Here is a 16,395-nt window from a genome sequence, read left to right on the forward strand (position 1 = left end):
AAGCGCCAAGGTGATGGCGTTCGACAGCATGGCGGAATTTCACGGTGTCCTGAATACCAGCCCTAGTTCCGTGCACATATCAGCAGAGAGCAGTCACTGAGGTATACCGCAACCATTCTAACACTGTGCGAATGAATGGTGGGCACCGCGGTAAGCCAATCGCGAAGGGTCATTTTTTTTTTTTTAAGACGAAGTCTATCTTGGCGAATTACACCCGCTTTTCAGTATCGGCTATGTTTCTATAGCCTCTTTCGCAGGGCAGATCCCGGAAAGAGCTAGTGCAGTCTAAAGATATAGTAAGTGGTTGGCCCGTCTCACTAGGGCGCACAGTAACAACGTAACAACGCACCGTTATTCATTAGTCTGCGGCTGTTAGAGCAGCATCTACCTAATGCCCTCCCCTCCTCCCCCTGGACTTTGCAACAAGTTGTTTCACTTCCCTTCACAGGAGCCCACCGTGCCAGGCGTGGACGCGAAGCCTAGGACAAAGAAACAAGCACTGCGGACGTCAAACGAAGAGAATAATTACGCAGCAACGTTCAAAAAGAAAAGACGACGCGATTCGAACCCATGACCCGACAATCACGAGCCTAACGCTTTTACGCAGCGCCATGAAACCAGACGGAAAGGTGCGCTATTACACAGGTTCTGTCTCGGCTGCTATTACCCCGTCACTATAGTGTTACGGCTACAGTGAAGGGCCCCCTCACTATCGCCAGTTCCACATAATTAAAAAAAAATTATGGGGTTTTACGTGTCAAAACCACTTTCTGATTATGAGGCACGCCGTAGTGGAGGGCTCCGGAAATTTCGACCACCTGGGGATCCTTAACGTGCACCTAAATCTAAGTACACGGGTGTTTTCGCATTTCGCCCCCATCGAAGTGCGGCCGCCATGGCCGGGATTCGATCCCGCGACCTCGTGCTCAGCAGCCCAATCCACATAATTTTCCAGCGGCCGGGTTTCAAGAGAGGGTAATCTCGCACAGAAGCTCGATACGCATGTAACCATTACGCCGCGGCCAAGGAGAATAATAATAGTAATAATAAAAGGAAGTCCCCGCGTTGACCAATTTGCGAGGACCAGAAGAAGCAGCGAGCTGCGCTCCCAAGTGACCGCACTCGGCCATTCTATCCGGAGCGTTCTCCAGAGGTGGCGCTGCACGCGCAGACACTATAGTCAAAAGTGATCAACGTCCATCCGCTGCTATATCGAAGCGAAGCCAAGCCAAGCGGAAACCATTTTGGGCGCGCAGACTCGGGGCCTGTGACGGATGGCCTTGTGACGCAAGTTGGCGTTTCACGCTTGCCAAATGGGCAAGAAGGACGACGACGATGCGTTCTTGCAATGCAGGCTGCTGCTACGATGTCCTCTCCTCCGAGCGGCGGGCGAGGAGGACATCGAGGCACCGTACTACCATGACGCTCGCTACGCCTTGCAATGTTGCTCGCTTGTCCTGAACTAAAGTACACTTGTAAAGCGGCACGAATGTCGCCTCCAAACATACCCTGAACACTGCCGCTTAGAAAATGGGGTTCGCGCCGCAGTGAGAAAGAAATATCCTGAGAACCCTCGTACATAACAATGCAGAGTATACCTTCAATATCCTTCTCAAAATTTTCTATAGGGGAGTAATTACGTAACATATTCACCCGCCGATACGATGTCAAATGCATGTGCAACTGTACGGAAACGGTTTACTCATATTCTTTCTGGCAGACTTAAAGAAGATTAACACTAATGTGATCATAGGCAGTTGTGTCGTCACAGACAACGGCAAAAAAAAAAAAAAAAAAAAAGCTACCATAAAGTGGGTTTCCCTGTGCGGTGAAATTACACGAAAATCCGTGATGCAAGGTCAACATGGCAAACCACAACACGGATCTTCACCTTTGTGTTTATGCAATAAAACGCCGTTTTTACTATATTAAACATATATTTCTGGAATCTAACAGGGAAATATAAATTGAGCTTTTTCCCCCACGTTCGTACATACCAATCAGCAGTTGAAGAAGCAACTTGAGAAAGAGAGATAGAGGGAAAACAAGAGGAAAGGGATGTTAACCGGACGAGCGTCCGGTTTGCTACCCTACACTGGGAGTAAGGGGAAGGGGTAAACGAGAGAGAGCACTTAGGTGCGCGTGGGAGGACGCACAGGGACACTACAGTGATGGAAGCGACATTTTACTTTTCGGGGCAGATTTCGGAGCATAAAAAAATGCTAGTTTGGAGCACCTATTGGTGTTTTCGGAGCAGATGGATGCCACAAGACTCCTGGAGTTAGAAGCATCGCCGAAGCGTCTCACAAATATTCATATTTCATTATTATGAAGCATATTGCACATACAATAATCAACGCAGATTGCAAGAAACAAACCATTTAGAAGATGAATGATCATCCAATGCGTAGTGAAATTGGCTATACATTTAAAATACCAGTACTTGTGGCAGGAACGAGATCAAACCGGTAAAGCAGAGCACCACATTACAAAAGTAACCACAATCACATACAACCGTTGCCAAAGCAGCAACTGATAATCGGTATGAGATCAAAGCAATCTCAGTCACCTTCACCAAGATTGTGTACATGCCAAGTTCAAAAATACGGCTAAACGAGCTATATATTTAATATGTCAACTATATTGTGGCAGAAATGACATCAAAGCCGATAATGCTGAACATCACAAGCTGAGTATCACGCCGTTTCGGAGCAGATTCGAAGCAATAAAAAAAAAAAAAGAAGAAGAAGAAGAAGAAGAAAAAGACAGTTTGGAGCAGCGTGTAGCAGCATTACTCTTTTGAAGCAGTTTGGAGCAGCACTTCCGTCACTGACACTATAAGGTCTGGGAGTGGCATTCACGAACGTTTACTCCTATCGTATGGAAATGGCCGAGAGCCCAATGTGCGACTCCTGCAGGTGCGCGAGGAAGCCATCGAGCATCTATTGTGCATCTGTGCTCTGTACGAAGCACAGCGCCTCTTCTCTCCGGAAAACTTTAAGCCGGCTGGACTTTATTTGCGGTCAATATGATATGCAGTAAACACCAACTAGGCCAAACCGAAGTTCTTCTGGACACAAAAAACCGACATGAAAAGCGATTATGCCTCCGAGATGCCTTCAGGTCTCGGGAGGCCTACATACGCTTTCGCGTCTAAAGCACCATTCCACTTCACGACGAGAAGGACCTCAGCAGAGGAGTCGTTTGGACGAAACTGCGCTCCACCGAGACAGCATCGTTCGTCTGGAATGACTGCGAGATGCGGCGGCGCATTTCGCCGAGCCTACCGTGGAGTATTTGAGAACAGTCTCTCGCCCGTGCAGCTCGCCCTGACCGAATGGTCTCGTCACGAGATGCGCTCAAAACACCTGGAAATGCCACGGAAGGGAAAAAAAAGACTGACCGCTTACCTGGCTATCAAGTGACTATGGTCCATTCCCCCCTCCGTCCAGACACACCCCTTTCCACACGAAAATGCCCCCCCCCCTCTCTTTGCCGCTGACGTGACGAGAAAATTGCGCATTTTCCGTAACTGCGCATACAATACAGCCTGCCTACAGGGATCAGCCAGGCTGAAGGACTCCGCCCAGCAAATGCCGCCTCGGGCAGATTTCTGATGAGAATACAACTACGCATTCCATTACTTGCCCAATCCCCCTATTATTACTCGCAGGTCGGTTGTTTGATCCCACGTGGTATGGCGCAACGCACTGCTAGAGGGGATAGACCGTGAGGGCTTCGCGACGGAGAAATTTCTCATAAACATTTTCCCCGTCGCACTCTATGCCGAAAGAAAGAAAAAAGCCCGCAATGAGAAGTGCTTCGTGGCAGCGAGAAATAACGCGAAATCCAAGACCAACAACTATGCGAGATAATCCTGTCGCAATACAGAAAATTCTTTTTACGCGCACTTCGGCCGTCAACGATTTGTGCGGGCTTTGACGTCAAATAAGAACATTTTCGGCTTTTCATTTACGCCAGATGCAGCCTAGAGCGATTCATCTCGTGACGAAAAGGGGCTCTTCCTGGCAATGTACTATAGATCATATTATTATTATTATTGACTTTTTGCATTAACTTAAATTTTATGATGCGCGCTATTGCGTTGTGCCAATAGTGCTTTTGTGTGGTTAAAATATGTTTTGCTGTTGATGTAACTGTAGTTGCCCCTTTACCCAGTGCCTTCCTAGAGGCCTGTAAGGTATTCACAAATAAAACAAGATAGAACAAGAATATTAGCATCGAAAGCCGATAATTCAATCTTGAAAACGAGCAAAATTAAAGGAATAAAATTTGAGAAGGACAGCAAGAAAATGCTCAAAACCGGAGTACAGTTACACGAAACAGGTGCACCAGCGAGGGGAAACAAGGCGCATACCCCGCGGTGAGAGCGACACTAGATAAAAACCGGCCCGACAAAAAACAAAAAAAAAGTGGAGCGGCGCCGCTTATCAACGCGCCACGCGGCGCCACGTTTCTGCGGCACAAAGAAAAAAAAAAAAAAAAAAAATAATACAAGGGAGTTGCGCCTCGACTGCCTTGACTTGAGTGACTCAAGCGCCTTGATGCCAGTGACAGAAATGTGGCGTCACCTCTCGGCCAAAGCGACAGCTACAACCACGCACCAAGCGCCGTCTAGCGACACCACTCGAAACTGAGCGTTTACAAGCAGCGACGCAGCACGGCAGACAAGGCGGCCATCTTTGCCAGACGGTGCGCGTTTGCGACATGCTTGCGGCAACGAGTGGCCGTGAAGTGTCCGTCGCCTCTGCACAGGAATGCGAAGGTGCGAACGCTAGTAAACGCGGTTCACAGTAAACTCAGCTCGCGCTCCTCGAGAACTGCAGCACAACTTGAGCGCGAAAAAATCAAGAAGCGCAAGACAGGCGACATCAAAGCATGGACGCTCCGGCGACAGGTATGTCGTGCGCACCTCGCGAAGCAGACGACACGAGTCGCGCTGGCGACGTCGGGAAACTGCGCGTACTCGAGCTGTACAGCGGCATCGGGGGAATGCACTTCGCCTGCCGACCGGATAGGACTTCGGTCGTCGCCGCTGTCGACGTGAACACCACGGCGAACTCTGTGTACGCGTTCAACTTCCCTGAAACGCGACTACTTCAACGCAACGTGCAATCGCTAAGCGCCCGTGAGATCGACTCTCTTCAACCCGACCTGGTGACTATGAGCCCGCCGTGCCAACCGTTCACGCGGCAGGGCTTGCAGCGCGACTCCCAGGACCCGCGATCGTCGTCGCTATTCTCTTTTCTCACTGTCCTATCGACGCTGAAGCACAAGCCAAAGTACATACTGCTGGAAAATGTTAAAGGTTTCGAGACGTCTGCAACCCATTCTACGCTCACTCAGGTAAACGTCGGGCATGTGTGTGCGGTGCTTGAATGGAGGGTGCACCCGGAGGCAAAAGAGTGAACTATGTCTGTGATGTGGATGTGGCTGTTTTAGCGGTAGCTTCACGGCAGTATTACGAGGCTATATACTGAGGCGACCTGGTCATTGGGCTATTTTTATATAAAAATGCGTACGCGTATAACGTGCACAGTGAAACACCACAAGCAAGGAACATCAAGTTAAGATCGGTTCACATTTACCGAGTGTGCTAACGTATGAAAGCCCGTTCTGACGAGACTTTTCATGGTGCTTAAAATTATGTACCTTGCTGTTTTGCTTTGCTAACAAAAGATGATGCAAGAAAGTTAATATCTGTGGTTTGTACAGAGGGGTTGTGATGGTGTTTGATGCTGACAAGTGCTGTCGGGCTATTTTGGTGATTGTCACACCGCACGGAAGGCGACAGACAAGAACCGAGCACTCTGTTATGTCTTCATGGTGGCTCGTCCGCAATCAACACACTCATTTTTATATACAACTGCAGGTTCTCCAAGGTAGTGGATACCACATCCATCGTTACTTGCTGTCACCCACTCAATTTGGCGTCCCGAACTCTCGGCTGCGCTTCTACTGCCTCGCCAAACTGCATCCAGCCCAGTTCAGGGACTGCCGTCAAGAAGACAACGGCGTCTGCTCTGGTGCCTGTCAGGAGAAACCGCCCCCTGGGTCGCAAGAGACTGGACCGCCACAGAGCCTGTCAAGCTTCCTCAGCCTCAGTGATGAACAGGATTTGAGAAATGATGCGAGCTACCTTCTGCCCGATAAAATTCTCTCCAGGTTCTCTCTCCTTCTTGACATTGTCGAGCCCGCATCGGCCAACACGTGCTGCTTCACCAAAGGCTATGCTCACTATGTCGAGGGCACAGGCTCTGTTCTACTCCAGGTACTGAGCTTGCCATGTTGACTTTTTTCTTTTAAACTAGTAGTGATGCAAGTTGACCTGACATCGCAAAGCTGCAAGTGTAATGTGTGTGCCTCGCTACACTCAACCTTGCTAACATTTTGATGCTTTGTGCTTTGAAAACTGTCTTTCCTTTAGGTTGGCACTGGTGTAAAAAGCTTGGCAAGCGTGCTGTTGCTGGCACACAGGCGTGCACTGGAGGGTGCACTCTTTACATAACTGAGCATGCATCAAACATCACAGCTAAGCCCTAAGCATGGTGTGTGTGTGTATATATATACATATATATACATACACGACGCCAAATCAGAAAATCGGATCAGGAAGAAGTCTTTGCCCCTACTTTTTATTAGCCAAAATAAGGTACATGCAGGTAATTACAAATATGCATACTGTTCGACACGTACCTTACACTATATTTTCCACAAGGTCCCCACACTGGTTCAGACATTTGTCCCATCGTAGCACTAAATCTGAGATGCACCTGTTGTCAGTCAGCGACACATGGAGCCTCCCCGAACGCTCATTGTCACGCAAGTCTCCACGATCTTTTACAATCTCGCAACACTACCACCTCACAGTTCTCAAAGCGAGGCGCCTTTCCCCATATGTGGGCTGCATTTCCCTGTGGATTTCGATGGGCGTTCATCCCTTGCTCCGTAGAAAACAAATCACGCTTTGTTGCTTGTACGCCGTGGATGTGTGAAGTACAACCGTCATCTTCAACAACCGACAGCAGTGCCGCGACGTGGAGCTACCGACAGATAAGGCCGGGCCGGTCCACGAAAGGTCTACCGCTGGGAATGGATATGTTGACTTCACATTTACAGCCGTAAATTGGCTAATAAAAAAAATAGAGGTAAAGACTTTCTGATTCGCTCTCGTATATTCATTTTCATTCTAGTCGGAGAGTTTCATTCTAATCTGTTCCCAGATTGTAATAGATGTTTGTTTAGTGACAGAAAGGAATAAATGGATGAATGTAAGTCCATCTGATATGGTACGCCACTTTGTTCCGGTAAGAAAGGCCGTGAAATTTGTGACCAGAGAATACAGTAGTGTCAGTTACTGAGTAACGACATTTTGTCGCATGACACCGACTTGTCGTTCTTTTTTGCCATTCAATGAAGCTCAAAATTATGCTAAAAATACTGGCATGCATCATAATTCCTTAAATAACTTACTGTAACAATAGTTATAGTTGTTTCAACAAACAAGTTTCGGTTTTGGTACTCGGGAGGGGGATGCGTCACAGAAATTCCAGAACCAAATGGGGGGTGGGGATCGACACATGCTCCCGCAACTTCTGTTGCAGAAAGGGTAGTGGCCCATCCCTGCTCGCTCACTCCCTTTTATAACAGAAAACTAAGCCTGGATTTCACAATAACACAACAATGTACATAAAGGCAAGTGATCTCCGGCACCTCCCTTCCCTCTTAATATACACTTTTCTGATGTGTCACGACACCGTGACAGATTAGATCGCTTTTTGTTCCTATTATCGCAGCTGCTGCCACATGTGGGTGTGACAAGAAGGAACATGAGCAGTACTTTTATTAATCTCTTTTATGAGCAAAGTCATCATACCTAGCTTTATGGCTACGCGACGTCAGCAAATTTTGCACTGTGTCATGACTTCATGATAACGTCAATGGTGCCCAGGCGGCATTTAGAGACCAATTTTAGTCCCATTGAAATACCTTTTAAGAGTTTCTGAACCTTCATACTTGCTAAGCAAAAATTTCTTACACGCGAGAGGGTGTGATCAGGTTTCTGCAACGTCTAAAATAAGTGTCAGCACTCCTCTAATTTGCGACCTAAAATCTGGATGTTGCACTCTGCAGGCACCCATGGATGACATGCATGAAGTCTACCGCAAAGTTCCCCATAAAGAGGCAGTGCCAGAAGACGTCCTGGAAATGCTGCGGAACCTGCGGCTGCGTTACTTCACACCACAGGAAGTTGCCCGGCTTATGTGCTTTCCGGAGTGCTTTGCCTTTCCCCCGGACTTGAAGCCAAAGCACCGATACCAGTTGCTGGGAAACAGCGTCAATGTTCGTGTCGTGCGTGCACTTCTGGACTATTTGTTGGACGATGTACCAGAATCTTAGCGCAATTCACCAAACTCTGTGAGAACGCTGTACATAAATGAGTACTGTCGCAAAAGTTTTGTTTCTCATATTTTCTCCCTCTCGGGGACCTTGTTTTCTCCATCCTGCAGCAAATACCTAATTAGATAATTTATTCTGTCCATCTATAGTTTCGATTCCCTACGAGGGCTGTATGCACCACAATGACAAGGATGCCCTGAGATCATGGTAATCATGTGGCATTGCATGACATCAATTTTCAAGAAACGTGTCACTATCCACATCAGAAGAATGATGTTGACCTTCGACATGGGAATCCGTGGAAGATGTTAACATTAAGTTGCACTTTCATGACCTGTCAAAGCATGCAAGTGTCTGACGTAGCGGGTTGCTGCAGTTTTTAAGTCAATTGCCTGCCATGTCATTAAAATTAAATTATGACGTGTTCTAACCTACGTGTACTACTGATACTTAGTTGAAGGTGTCACACGTTTACACAGAAACTGAATAACAAAGACATTTGAAGTTTAAGACACACCACTGTAGCTGACAAGAATGGAATGCTGCACAAGCTGGTATTTCATGCTGAAGAAAAACGGCATAAAGCACGAAGAAAAAGAGCCGACAAAACAGATGCCAACTAACAGCCGAAAATTTCAATGAAAGTAAACATTTAAATATAAAGACAAGCGCATGTGACAGACAACACAATAAAACGCACCTAAAGATATGTGCAACGAACATGGAGAGCCATGACACACAGGTAACCTGAACCATGCACGAAACGGCTCTGCAATCTCATATAATATCTTTGTCTCTCTATGTCGACAGCACTTCGGTGACTAAAAAACAATGGAGTACATCTGCTTTTTGTGTAGTGGAGAGATAAGCCAATTCAAAGAACCTTGGTGATCCCTTAGGTAGTTCAGTCAAGCGCTGGCTGCAAAGTGGAGCTCTGACGCTACTTGTCAAGTGAAAATCCTGCATTTTTCCTTCTTCATAGCAAGCAGAAAAAAGGAAGAAAGCACATAAACAGGACTTGCATGTTGTTGGTCGGGAAGTGAGCTGGCATATGGCAACAAAATGAGAAACGAAGCGGACTGTTTCTCGACACAATGATCAGTGCGTCGGAGAGATAATCGAGGTGGTCAAGAATGCTTGTGCAGGAGAGCGATGTGCAAGCATGCCATCACTTACAATGACCAAGGAAGAGCTCAGGTATTTAGATGCTTGGTGATTAGGACCATAGTGATGTCACCTCTAGCCATTCATGCCAATTGTTGTTCTTTTTCTTTTCTTTCTTTTTTCTCTTTCCTGCTGATACTTCGTATGTGTACATATGTCTAGCATCGTCAGTAGAATAAACAGCTGGAAGTCGGCGCTCTTCATTCTGTCTCTATCGTCACCCCTTCCTTATTTTTTCCGCGCTGTTACATAAGTTGGTACATTCACTTCTACATAAAATAAACGCCGAGTGTAGATATTTTGGGTCTTTAGAAAACATTGTAGACATGATGCGAAAATGAAAAGGGCGTCCTGTAAGATACACATCCGAGGCGGCTATTCACAGCAGGAAATAGCTCTCGGCAGCAGATATAAGCCTACGAGTCACACTTGCGATACTGCAGGTCGCTCAACATAGACAAATCCGAGGGTGCTTGCAAGAAAAGGACCATGCGTTTAGCACCTTTCTGCACCTTGTCCGTGGGCCTTCCTAGCTTAGAGGTACTATGGGGCAGAACATTATATTGAACATTTGTTCGTGCCTTTATCGACCATGTGACCACATTTTGTACAACACATTTAACTTTCCAATCTTTTCTTATTTATAGCAAACTTGCAAGAGCATGTTAAGAAAGGGATATAGGCAAGGAAACCGATACAAAAAATATGGCGCTGTACCTGTTTCTTTCCTTATGCCTCGTTCGTAACACGCTTTTGCAAGTTCACTATGAATTAACCAACTCGCCCACATTCACACCCTTTTATTAGGTGCTACGACAAGTGTCCCAACCAGGCAATAACTGTAAGGCAGCAATGCTCAAACCAATAACGAGGTAACTTATGTTACCAATGGCTTGAAAAATGTCGCTCTTCTCCCATGTTATCAGTTTTGTGTGCTCTACGTCGGAAACGAATGCACGGCTGCTGTCACTATTTTGGGTGCGGAGGTTTATTGCAGATTGCGGCAAGCTCATTATGGCAACTAAATGATGCAGATAAGCCAGTGCTGGATAAATGCAAGACACATGACACGACGACTTGGATTAACAGCCAGGCACTGTCGTGTTTCCCTGGGAAAAGCAATTCGCTTGCGCACAGAAAAAGTAATCTTAAACCACAGTCGCACGGTAGACATCTCCACCCTCATTAAAGAGAATCTCCTTTGTAAACGCCATCAATTACCACAGCAATAATTTTCTTTCAAGCGCAGGAACAGAAAATCGCAGCCATGTGCATCTGCCGTCCTCTGTGCACACAGGGAACAGCCGCGCTCCTTCACCTGTCCTCGATTCTGAAATGCAAGGCTAGGTGGCTTGATGCCATCCCTAAGGATGGCACACATCGCCTATAGGGTCTGTTCGTCTCTTACCTGCAAACTATTTTTTCACCCAGAAATATTGATTAGGTAAATTGTATCACTGTGGCAAGCAAGTGCGTTGTTTTGAAACCATTTCCCTGAAGAGACGATGCAGGCTACACAATACACAGCTGTCCTCGAGCACAAGCCAGTTCCTTGCCAATAGATGGTCATGCTTGGTCCATACTTTTTGTCCACTTAAGTCTGTCTCTGCAAAAGTTGTCGCAAGGACTTGGCCTACGAACTCTAGTGCATAAAAAAAAGCATGCATAGACTCACATGTTTTGAAGTCCTGTTGGAGGTGCAGAACATCCCTTGGGTCGAAGTAGGAGTAGACGGACTTCCCAAGCAGTTCTTCAGATGTATAGCCCAGGAATGTCTCCGTTCTGCATGAACAAACATCCACAATTCCAATGGGGAATTTCAAAAGCACCTCTTGCTATGTGTTCCACTGCCTGCTCGGCAGACATTTTTAAAGGTTGTGTTCAGTCACAAAACAGGCACTCACACAAACAAGACCTGCCTAACTACAATGTATCAGATTTCCTGAAGCTCTCGCATAAAAGTTGCGCATTGTTTCACAGGCAGCCACTGATCTCTTGCGGCCTTCATAGCAACTGGTATACAGCCAACTGCAGGTATTACCAAATGCTAACCTTACACCTATGCACCAATGCTAATTACAATGCTTCACGCATTGCATGACTTGGTAGTGCAGAAAACTTAAGAAAACAAACTTGCTACAATGTAATTCAAACATATAATGTTATAAACACATTCTGATGTTCAGACATGCACTTGGGCATGTAGAATGGCTACTCTAAGGCCCCAACAAAATAAACTGCCAAGTACTTCCTTCTCTTTTATTGTATGCGATATGTCTATGCTCAGCATAATGTCGTCTTGCCAGAGCTGAACTCATAACATAAAGCGGGCAGAAAAGAAAGCACGAGGGATGTGCGAGTGTGGCACAGCAGCCTCCAACAAAAGAGCACAGGGGCTAATCGAAATTAAATTAAGTTTGGGGGTTTAACGTGCCAAAACCACGATCTGATTGCGAGGCATGCCCTAGTGGGGGACTACAGAATAATTTTGACCACCTGGGGTTCTTTAAAACAAATTAGAGTGCAAAAAGCACAGCCGCATACACGTGTATGTGGGTGTGTTTTTGCACTCAATTTGGTTTTACCAGAATGAGTTACCAGTAGCCCAACTGTTCTTCTAAAATGGGGTTTTTTAATGTGCATTCAATGCACGGTATCCCCATCACAATGCGGCACCGGAAACAAACGTGCGAAATTGTGCTCAGCATCGCAATGCCGTAGCAACTGAGCTACCGTGGCAGATGTGGGTTAATTCACTTATTCCCAAATCTCCACCTACGCACAATGTATATCCTATGCTCACAAGATGTGTGAAACACTTTTCCTTGACTTCAAAGTGCTGCCGCCTTCAATGCACTGGGATGGGTGAACCTGCCCTCACCAGTCGTGCCACAGCACTGAAAGACATATTACTGGTGTTTTGCAGAAATAAAGTTTTACCTTGACTATGTATGCTTTAACTTTTACGGAGCACCCGGTTACCGGAAACGTGGACGACAGCAGCAACACTGGTAGTGGCGTCTTGACGCATTCTGTCTGACCACAACACGTTAGACATGTTTTTGTGTTATGTGCGGTTTCTCGTTGAAGAAAGTTTTTTGTTTTAGAATGCTGCACGATTAACCATCATGTCACAGCCGTTAATTTAAGCCATGAGCTAAGTAGAATATGGTCGGACACTACAATAATAGCTTTGTGTCCTCTGTTTAAGCTTTGCTCCACCAGCTGGCACTACCAGCGCTGCTGCTGCTGCTGTCCACATTTCTGGTAAACTGGTATATTTTAAAAAGGTTGTACATTTATAAAACAAGCTAAATCGCTATTGCCCAGAACTTGCTCAACATAATGAAAAATAACAATATAAGGCAATGTTATGGCGAAATGTTCCGGACGGCAATTGTACAAGGGAGAAGAAATTACTTTCACAGGTTTGTCCAAGAAATGAAAGTAGTTAAAGCAAAACTAAGTGCACGAACTAAGGTTGTGCACTTGGTTTTGTCAGCATGACGACTGTAAAATTTTGAGAGAAAACGAGCTTCGTTCACTCAGTCGGTGAGACCACACAGTGCTGGGTTCCATTGTTTGAAACCAGTAATCGGTCATATTTTATGATGAAGGCTAAAGTGGATTTCATTATTAGGTCCACAGGTAACAGTTCTGAAAATTGAATTGAATTCGAGGGTCTTATATGCCAAAACGAGGGTTTGATTACGAGGCACGCCGTAGTGGGGGACTCTGGCAGCGCACATTTCCAGGTTTCCATGCACAACTCCAGATGAAGCGGTGCACTTGGATGGATGGATGGAATAACTTTAATGAAAGGTCCTGCGAGCTACGGGGTGCAAGGTCCCATAGAGCGGGCTACTCCCACGTTGGGACCGGGAGTTTGAACTCCCTGGCCACATCGTGGGCTCGCTGGACGGCCCAGAGCTGCTCCGCCAGGTCCGTGCTGCGTAATGCTTCTTGTAGCCTGGCGAAGTCTTGATCCTTGTTTGCGTGGGTCCGACCACACGGCCAGAGCAAGTGATGTACGTCTAGTGTGCCATGGCAATTTTCGCAACATGATGTTGTGTATAGGTCAGGCATGTAGTGATGTAGTCTGTTCTGCGTGGGGTACGTGTTTGTTTGAAGCATTCTGAACGTGAGGGCTTGAGGCCTGGTGAGCGGTGCACTTGAAACAGATTAAATAGTATGGCAGAACGTTTTGTCTGTCCGATGAACAATAGTGGTCAACAGTGCACATCGAGCAGAAACACATCAAAGGAACACAGCCCTTGCATGTTCCCTCCATATTTGACGGGCACTGCACTTGTGCAAGTACAGTGGGGTTCAGGGATTGCCCCTGCAATGCTCGTGACCATAAAAGCAGATATGCAGAGTTCTAAAATATGTACTATGTGAAATTGGGTGGGCTCTTTTTCCTCAACCTCAAGTAAGTATGAAACTATGCTGCGTTTCTGTGCCTGACTAGAAATGGCGCACGCTTCATAACAGTAAGAAATTGTAATTTGGCGGAAGGTTGGCTTCGTTGTACATTGTAGTCATATGTGAAAAAATTTTCACATTGCAGATCTGGATCTAACAATGGAACAACAAGCGGAATGGCATGTGTGTACAACCACACTCAATGCACAACTTCCACAACGTGCTGCCCGTATTCCCAATCAAAATACATTGCAGTGCCTGCTGGAAGCTCAAGGCTTCTCGAAGTTTTGAATACAGTTGACTCAATTAATTCGAGTTCTTGTCAATTTGAATGCACTGGGAAGTCCCGGCGAGAAACCGTGCATCAATATGTAAGGAAAACTTGTTTAGTTCGAACGTGATGGCATGCTGCACCGGTTAATTAAAATCCCACATGCGTCCCCTCATGTGCGCAGAGGTTACTAAAAGCTTAAATACACATGAAATTCGGCAGACAGCAATACAATTTACTGTCTACTGCTTCACTAGGTGATGACAGTGACAGCAGCAACCTGTCCTGCAGTGATGATGACTATTTGCACTGTATCCTAGGCAATGTCTCTTGAAATCTTGTCAGCGCCGACGTGTGTTGAGGTTTGTGGGGCTATATGCCAACAACGACATGAATAGTTATTTTTAACCTTGTTCTTGTTTTGCTCAGTGTCTTGAATTTCCATCTCCCGCCTTCTGCGTGTTATTTATATATATTTATTGTAATACTCTATTGAAGTCTGTATTTAGTATACAATGCTGGATTGAAGACAGAGACAGACTACTTCAAGGAATAAAAAATGGTTTGAATTGATTCATTTTGCTGTCGTTTGTTAATTTTACCTTATTGATAATTCGAGAAAATTGTGCTATCCCGCAAGGTCGAATTCATGAAAGTTGACTGTATTATGCGATTTAACACTATGTTAACCCCTTCACACTGCCGTAGCACATTATAGTTGTGACATATGAAGAAGTTAATCTGTGGAAGACGTTACAGACTACAGGCCAGTACACAGCACAACATGCAGAGTGATGCATTTCTGTGATTTAACCACTTGCATAGCGTTCGCAGTGTCACCTGCAGTGTATAAAATGGAGTAAACTGTTTACGTTGCAACTAAAGATTCAGACCACGTAGAAAGCATAGCTTCAAATAGTATAGATATGGAACAGCCTCTATGCAAAATTTGATATTTGCTTAGGCTTATGCTTAGGCACTATTTAAAAGCTACTAATCAGAAAATTTGACAATTAGCAGCCCTGCGGCTTTGCCAAGATTGCTTAAATACTAGTATTTTTAACCTCAACCAAATGTAATTAGGTTTAATTACGATGGCAATAATAGGTGAAGAGCACTGCAGTGTCAGCAAACAGCATGAGCTCTCTCACAATCAACGCATGGGTTGTCATTCTTCTTCTGATCCAAGGTGCCACAGAGAACACAAAAGAGTATCTGCTTTATTACAACTATGTACTCATCCATAACCAATTTTGCCAAAGTGAAATTTCGTTGCAGTTGGCCTTTAAAAGCACTTCATTGCGAAGTGCTCTCCTTGGCTTTGCTGACTGTCAGCCCTTTTCGGTAATATTCAACTTACTGGCCTCCTCCTAATTTACAGCAGCTGTTGAACAGAGAGCAATGACGCACCTTTCATCGACATGCGTGAAGCACATGCCCGGGTTGTGCCGGCTGAGGAATGTGTGTGAGCCCAGGGGCGCCTCGATGTTGGACGGGTGCGGGATGGGCTGAGCCACACACACCAGGAAATGCCTCCGCTCGTGGATGATGACGCGGATCGGCAGGTGCGGCATGGGTGACGACACGGGTGTCTCGTCTTCTTCCTTGGTCACTACCGCCGGCGGCGACAGCAGCTCTTCGTCGGGACAAGGCTTGGGGACCACATCACGCAGAACACGTGTGCCCACACACTGCATCAACTGAAAAGAGAGAGAGAGCAGTTCATCATCAACAAGGTACAAGGATTCCAAGCCACAATGCACAAAGCTGCCACATTGTTGCCTGGCCCAGCTGAAAGTGCTGAATGATTGGTTTTTAAAAACGCTGGCTTTCTTAGTGAGTTCTGGTAGGTCTGTGCAGTGATGTGGGTTGTTCCCGTGGGTATGTACAGTGTAAAATTTGGGCCGATACTGAAGATGGTGCAGTACAAGAAAATTCAGGCAATCTGATAGTGCTCCTGCTCCAGTCACGTGGAGGGTGATGCGATAGAGTGCCGTGTGCCAGTGACTCCGCCCCATTCTCACTCCCAACTCGCAGAGGAAGATGTTGTCTTGGATCGACATCAAGAGGTTGAATCGCCTTCCAAATTTTTAAAGCAAAGCTTTCTTCGGCTA

General features: G+C 46.1%; 2 protein-coding genes across 3 annotated transcripts in view; one reads left to right on the forward strand and one right to left on the reverse strand.

Moving 5' to 3' along the window:
* LOC126533476 (hypoxia-inducible factor 1-alpha-like) overlaps positions 1-16,395 on the reverse strand; it is a 236,005-nt gene that overhangs the window by 90,873 nt on the left and 128,737 nt on the right. For both annotated transcript variants that reach the window (XM_050180648.3, XM_055071933.2), the window contains exons 5-6: positions 15,692-15,981; positions 11,261-11,367 (exon numbers count right to left, since the gene is read on the reverse strand). In XM_050180648.3, the coding sequence (XP_050036605.1) occupies positions 11,261-11,367; positions 15,692-15,981 (397 nt within the window). The remainder of the gene's footprint in view (positions 1-11,260; positions 11,368-15,691; positions 15,982-16,395) is intronic.
* Mt2 (tRNA (cytosine(38)-C(5))-methyltransferase) lies at positions 4,811-9,788 on the forward strand. The gene is made up of 3 exons (XM_050180650.3): positions 4,811-5,367; positions 5,894-6,292; positions 8,155-9,788. The coding sequence occupies exons 1-3, from the start codon at positions 4,900-4,902 to the stop codon at positions 8,419-8,421; spliced, it is 1,134 nt and encodes a 377-aa protein (XP_050036607.1). The 5' UTR covers positions 4,811-4,899; the 3' UTR covers positions 8,422-9,788.

This window comes from Dermacentor andersoni, chromosome 7 (assembly GCF_023375885.2).
Source record: "Dermacentor andersoni chromosome 7, qqDerAnde1_hic_scaffold, whole genome shotgun sequence".
In the NCBI taxonomy this organism is placed as follows: domain Eukaryota; kingdom Metazoa; phylum Arthropoda; class Arachnida; order Ixodida; family Ixodidae; genus Dermacentor; species Dermacentor andersoni.